General features: G+C 48.5%; 1 protein-coding gene across 1 annotated transcript; it reads left to right on the top strand.

Moving 5' to 3' along the window:
- The first annotated feature begins 3,581 nt into the window (after positions 1 to 3,581).
- On the top strand, positions 3,582 to 5,660 carry LOC117847734 (cytochrome P450 94A2). The gene has a single exon (XM_034729005.2). It carries the CDS (start codon positions 3,850 to 3,852, stop codon positions 5,407 to 5,409), a length of 1,560 nt encoding a protein of 519 aa, XP_034584896.1. The 5' UTR covers positions 3,582 to 3,849; the 3' UTR covers positions 5,410 to 5,660.
- The last annotated feature ends 1,678 nt before the right edge of the window (positions 5,661 to 7,338 follow it).

Genomic DNA, 7,338 nt, shown 5'->3' with positions numbered 1-7,338 from the left:
TCAATGACGCGCACATGTACAAATGATTTCTAAAGGAGGCTGCTGTTCACCCTCATTGTGTAAATGCAAGATTTTCATAGTTCTTTTAGTAGAGTCAGTTCATGTAAACTCCTGTACAAATACCTAGCCATCAGTTGAAATGGTCTTTTGTAGTAGTGTCGATAGCTGATGTGGAGTTATTAATAATTGGAAGACATAATTATCTCGATGTGCTGCTTCTGGATTCACGCTAATGAATATTACACCGTAAATAACCATTTTCATTTCCATCTTTGACTAACTACAACTACTTCTAACAATAACGACCTTATCGATCTCTCCTAGAGTAGCCGCACAAATTGCAGCCACAAACTGATAAGTGGTACATGCGTATACATCGCAGAGATACGCATGGCATAATGTTCACACAAATCATGGAAGCATAATAACCTTTCAGATAGCCGAAAAGAAACCTTTTGAGACATACTATTCATGCATAGGGGCAAGGTGAGCATGGATGCTGGAGAATCATCCTACACCCCCACTAACTAATGCTGCATCAGGTCAGAGTGGCGGCCCTACCAAAGTAGCTTTCAGCAGCAAACGCCGCGCGCCACAGGTAGCATCTCATGTGGTAGTAGCTAGCCCAGCTAGCTGTCTCAAACGTTCAAGGATCCTAGCTAACCACCATTACCCAAGCTTATGGTCGATACGATCTGAATGTTACATGTCAATCCCTGCACGTCAATGATGTATTCCATCTGCGCATCCATTAGTCATTTTCAGGCAAATAAAAAAATTATCCTATCCATGAATTGGTCCTTTTTCTCAGACGTCGTTTAGTCACACTGCTAGAAAAGGTGATGCAGCAGGGAGATCACAATGTGCCGTCAACATGACCGGGAAGACGACGATGATTGATGAGGGCCCTGGTTGGAACAGCCTGATTCGCACGGCTGCGTAGTGCGCTCAGCCTACGACTCCCTGGCCGCTTATTAGGGACGGCGTTTTGTTTGATGTAGCTATTGCTTGGACGAAGGGTTAAAGTGTTTTCAGGAATCTATCTCTTTGATTGTTAATTGGAAATACGCATGAGTAGACAGGTTTGCAGCACTGATGGCTACGGTTTGATGTGTGTGTGAGAGAGGGGGTTTAGTGGGGTCTGACCTGTCACTGCTGGATTGGACAGTCTCCTTGTTGTAGGCTGCCAAGTCAATCCGACTTGTCAATTAGCCAGTGGCTACAGGAAATGATGCGGATTTAGGGAACTATTGTTCATTTTTCCAATAGAGCTCATGATATTCCTTTCTTTGCTTAAATGAAAATTTAAACTAGGGCGACCCAAATTGTTATTTTGACCTATGTATATATGTATGCATGCATGCATGCATGCATGTATGTATGTAGACACACACATTAGAATTCAGGAACAGGGAAGTAACTTGTGGCTCAGTAACTTTTAATACAAATTTGAACTGTTTGGTTATTCCAAGCTTATCGAGTTACCGGAATATAATTATCTTTCTAGTGAGGTTACATATTTACTTAGAAGAGTATCATTTGGAGTTAGTAACTCATGCTTATCTCGGAATTATGGACTATATATATTAGTTTTATACAAGACTTCACATCCAAAATTGTTGGTAATATATAGTTGTATCTTGTATGTAAATCCATATTTCTACTCTAATTATTCAATCTTGATGGTCGCAGGTTGTTCCAGGAAATAAATAGGTATAGCATCAAATTTTGTGAAGAAAAGTAACATTTAAATCGATCATACAAAAAAGTAAAAGTTAATCGATTGATGGTACTAGCATGATAAAATCAGTGACCGTGACATTCCTTCAAAAATCCATTTTTTGGCATCCCCGGCCCATTGCGCCAGCCCTTTTCACACGCAGGCCGAAGCTTCTTCCCATCCCGCGCGATTCTGACTCTCGATTGCGGCCCGCAGCTTCTTCACTTGTGTATGGCCAAGGCCCAAGGGCCTGCCACGCCGCGCTTCTTGGCTCGCAACTGCATCATCCGAAACGGAAAAGGCTATAACGCGACTGGTCGCGCTCTCCACTTATCACGCGACGCGGGCTGGCGAGCGCTGACGCGCAGATTGTTTTTTTTTTGCCAAGGCCCGTCGTCAAAGAGCGGGCTAGTTGGGCTGCGTACATATTTGGGCCGAGCAGGAAGCACAGGTTGCCGAAGAAGCAGCTTGGTAGAGACGACGGTAGTACTGTAAGTTGCGTTGTTTGTACTAATTAATTTTTTTCCAAATTGAATGGCTATAATTATTTCATATTTGTCCGTTTCAAACTTCATTTGCACGGTGCATCATGTAGGTCTTCAAAAAATGATATCAATATTGCATTTTGCATATGTATTCAAGATTCTTTTTATACAACATAAGTAGCTACAATATCTACATAAGTTGATATAAGAATTATTGCATGGTATACAAGTTGACACGAGGCATTCCCTGAGGAAAAATTCACTGAAATTGCTACGGGACATTTTACTTGCTTTTGTTGAGGTTCGAGTTGTCACCAGGCATTCACGTAAATTTTCTTTACATTATTTGCTACTAAACAATCACTAAAGTTATTATAAGCTGCTGCTAGGTATTTGTACGTAAGTTAACAATATACATTCGTTGCGATTGCTACTGGGTATTGATAAATCGCTACAGATATTAGATCAAAGTCATAGAAAATCATAATAAAATATATATGAGTTGCCATATGCGTAATTTACATAAATTGATACATAACTTATATATAAGTTGATACACAACCTCTGTATAAATTAGTAGTATCACTACACATGAGTTGACACTGCACACAAAATGACATAAATATATATATAATATGGATCTTGTTTTAAGAAATTTAATGCGGAATCATCTGGATACTAGGTGCTAAACTTTAGCAATGTCACATCGAATGTTCGGATGCTAATTAGGAGGATTAAATATGAGCTAATTATAAAACTAATTGCAGAACTCCTGGGCTAATTCGCAACACAAATCTATTAAGTCTAATTAATCTATCATTAGCAAATGGTTACTGTAGCATCACGTTAGTCAAATCATGGACTAATTAGGCTTAATAGATTCATCTCTCGAATTAAACTCCATATGTGCAATTAGTTTTGTAATTAGTCTATATTTAGGGGGCGTTTGGTTCCCTTTGCTTATTTTTAGCACGTGTCACATCGAATATTTAGATACTAATTAGGAGTATTAAACGTAGACTATTTACAAAACCCATTACATAAGTGGAGGCTAAACGGCGAGACGAATCTATTAAGCCTAATTAATCCATCATTAGCAAATGTTTACTTTAGCAACACATTGTCAAATCATGGACTAATTAGGTTTAATAGATTCGTCTCGCTGTTTAGCCTCCACTTATATAATAGGTTTTGTAAATAGTCTACATTTAATACTCCTAATTAATATCTAAACATTTGACGTGACACGTGCTAAAAATAAGATGGTGTAAGAAAACACCCCTTTAATTAGTATCAAATGTCCGATGTGACACATACTAAACTTTAGCGGGTGGTATACTGCTCGCTATCCCATCCGGACCTGACCCAGCACGAAAGCTGTCAGAAGCAAGCTGATGATTCCACGCGCAGCCCACAAGCTGCTAGTCTTCGCAAAGTCAAGCATGAAACAGGGTGCGGATCAGACGCTGTCATGACTTGTCACCAGGCATGAAGAAATGCAAGAAAAATATAGAGGCTTTGAAGAAATCAGAAGCATCGATCGGATTGACTGCATACATGCCACATGTTAGTGACTCAAAAATTTGGCACTTGCTAGAGTTCCCTCGGTTGAACACGGATTGAGGCCGTCTGTGCCGTGCAACAATGGAAGCCATCCACCTCGCCTACGTGCTCGTCTTCCTCCTCACCGTCTTCGTCCTCCGCCTCCGGGGCCGTGGGGGCTCTCCAGCCAAGCAGACATGGACGACGACGGCCCACTGCCCGTACCCGAACCCGCTCCTGGGCAACACCCTCGAGTTCATCCGCAACCGCCGCCGCTTCTTCGACTGGTACGCGGACCTGCTCCGCGCGGCGCCCTCGGGCGCCATCGAGGCGTGGGGCCCCTTCGGCGCGGGCCACGCCGTGACCACCGGGAGCCCCGCCGACGTCGACCACCTCCTGCGCGCCGGCTTCGCGGGCTACGCCAAGGGCGCGCTCTTCCGCGACGCGACGGCGGAGCTCATCGGCGACGGCCTCTTCGCCGCCGACGGCCGCCTCTGGAGCCTCCAGCGGAAGCTGGCGTCGCACGCCTTCTCGTCCCGCTCGCTCCGCCGCTTCGCCGACGGCGTCCTCGCGGCCCACCTGCGGCGCGGGCTCCTGCCGCTCCTGGACGACGCCGCCGCGGAGGGGCGGACCGTCGACCTGCAGGCCGCGCTGCGCCGGTTCGGGTTCGGCACCATCTGCCACGTCGCGTTCGGCGTCGAGAGCGGGGACGCCCACTCGAGGCAGGAGGAGGCGCTCTTCGCGGCGTTCGACGCCGCCCTCGAGATCTCCTTCCGGCGCGCGCTCGCGCCGGCCACGTTCGTGCGGCGCCTCACGAAGCTCCTCGACGTCGGCAGGTCGCGCCGGCTTAGGGAGGCCGTCGGCGTCATCGACAGCTATGCCATGTCCGTCGTCGAGTCGAAGGAGGCGCGTCGGAGGAACGGCCTCGACGACGACGGGGATGCCGCCGACCTGCTGTCACGGTTCATGGCGGCCATGGACGAGGAGGACGGCAGCGAGCTCGGCGCCATGTTCCCCACTCCGGCAGCCAAGCGCCGCTTCCTGCGGGACGTGGTCATCACCTTCGTCCTCGCCGGGAAGGACACGACGTCGTCGGCGCTGACCTGGTTCTTCTGGCTCCTCGCCGCGAACCCGCGCTGCGAGCGGCGGGCCCACGAGGAGGCCGCGTCGGGCGGCGGCGACGTGAAGGGGATGCACTACCTGCACGCCGCCATCACGGAGGCGATGCGGCTGTACCCGCCGGTGCCGTTCAACGGCAGGGTCGCGGTGCGCGACGACGAGCTGCCGAGCGGCGCGGCGGTGCGCGAGGGGTGGTATGCCAACTACTCGGCGTACGCGATGGGGAGGATGAAGACGCTGTGGGGCAAAGACTGCTTGGAGTTCGTGCCGGAGCGGTGGCTCGGCGACGGCGGCGAGTTCGTGCCCGTCGACGCGGCGCGGTACCCGGTGTTCCACGCGGGGCCGCGGGTGTGCCTCGGGAAGGAGATGGCGTACGTGCAGATGAAGACGGTCGCGGCGGCCGTGCTCCGGAGGTTTCGAGTGGAAGTGGTGGCGCCAGTGGCCGGAATGGAGGCGCCGCCGGCATACGAGATGACGGCGACGATGAAGATGAAGGACGGGCTGTGGGTGCGGCTCACGAGGCGGGAAGAGTCAGCTGAGTGATGAGAGGAGACTTTTCGTCTCAGGACACAAACGAGGACCCGGTTCTCACTGGATAACGTGGCAACTATTTACTCACTCCATTCTGCCCTAGTGTTCGCACTACTTCAGTAAATGGCCAATTCTATGGCCTCGTTTAGTTGCCCAACTTTGGGGTGTCAAAATTACTGTAGCAACACTGTAGCGTTTCGTTTGTATCTGTGAATTATTGTCCAAATATTGACTAATTAGGCTCAAATGATTCGTCTCGCAAAGTACAACAAAACTGTGCAATTAGTTTTTGATTTTGTCTACATTCAATACTCCATGCATGTACCGCAAGTTCGATGTGATGGAGAATCTTCTTTAACTAATTAGGCTCAAAAGATTCGTCTCGCAAAGTACAACAAAAATGTGCAATTAGTTTTTGATTTCGTCTACATTCAGTACTCCATGCATGTACCGCAAGTTCGATGTGATGGGGAATCTTCTTTTTGCATAGTGCCAAAGTTGGAATTTGGGGGTGAACTAAATAAGGTCTATATTTGCCGAGGGTCAATCACTCAATTTGCAAAAGTCAAGATTTATGAGCTTCGATGGGCCCACGTACCAAATCCATAATAATCCATAACATGGTGCAAAATTTACTGATTAGAGCAGAAGTTTACAAGCCCCCAAGGGCATCAAAACTGAAAAGAGGGGAAAAGTAAAAGAAAACTAAGAGAGATCTCCAAGGTTGCTTAGCTCCAGCCAGTACCCAAGTTTTAGCCTCCTCTTTGACTTTTGCCGATACAACCGTGTGCCACAAACAAGATTTCTTTTATTCGGCCAGCTTTGCCATCATCAGAGGTGATTCAGTTGTTTATGTTTGGTGAGGTTCCCGGAGTCATTCAGTTTTTTAGTCATGAAAACCCTTCGAATTCATCAACTAGATAAAACACAAAGTACTTTTGTCAGGAACACAAGAAATTGATCACAAATACGGAACAGCAGAGAGAGAGCATTGACTGGGCCGGAGTCGTCCACACATCCATCCAAACCTAAGCCCACCACAAGGAGACCGACGACGCGGAAGCACGTCGGCCCAAGTTCACAAACGAACTACCTGGCGGCCCGCTATTCCCCATCTGCTGCGGTCGACAGATAGCCGGATGCCCGTTTAGCGTCACCTGACATCCTGAGTTGACCTGGTTAGCGCTTGGGCAGCCGCATGCCCACATTATCACCACGCGCGGCCGGACCCGGGCGGAGACGGGCACCGTCCCATCCGCCGTCACCATCCCATACGCAACCTGTTAGTAAGTGATCCAAGGTTTCGACCTCTTAAGCGAACCAGCCGCGTATGTTATGTTGTCGTAATCTGTTGGAAGTCCAGCAACGACCATGTAACACCAGCCACCTAAAGAAACGACATTTCCCTGGAACCTGTACTTTCTAAAGTTGTCTGTCCCTGGAACTCCCCTGAGCTCGACCATTTCCAGACGAATCTGTCTTGATCCTGGCGCAGCAACCAATCGCGAAGCCGGTCCCAAATTCAAAGAAATTGGACCATGACCTGAACTGTACATGCATGAGTGATGTCTCATATCCGGCGCCTGCCTATGAGACCGTCACGCAGTCTCCTCGAATTTCTCATGTGCGCCAAACCAGTCGCCTAGAGGTTTGGGGGCAAGAATCTTTATGGAACACCCATCACTCCAGTTGTCCTCCCAAAACAGGGCACGTTCTCCGTTCCCCACCTCGATCGAGATAGAAGCATCAAAGAAAGCTTTGGTGGAGAAACCATGCGAGAATTTGAAGCCTAGCGAAGTTATTGGTGTATCGGTACGTGCGAGCCATAACCAACGCAATCTCAGGGCCAGTCCCATGATGTGTAGATTTGGGATGTTCAGGCCCCAAGCGACCGCACAACGGTCACCCGAAGCAACTTCAGAACCACACCACAAGAAGCCC

The sequence above is a fragment of the Setaria viridis genome, chromosome 3 (assembly GCF_005286985.2).
Source record: "Setaria viridis chromosome 3, Setaria_viridis_v4.0, whole genome shotgun sequence".
Taxonomy (NCBI): domain Eukaryota; kingdom Viridiplantae; phylum Streptophyta; class Magnoliopsida; order Poales; family Poaceae; genus Setaria; species Setaria viridis.
This window is presented reverse-complemented; position numbering and strand designations above follow the sequence as displayed.

What these genes read in the sequence shown, in the direction of transcription:
- LOC117847734 (XM_034729005.2), top strand. Translation starts at nt 3,850, where the DNA reads ATGGAAGCCATCCACCTCGCCTACGTGCTCGTCTTCCTCCTCACCGTC.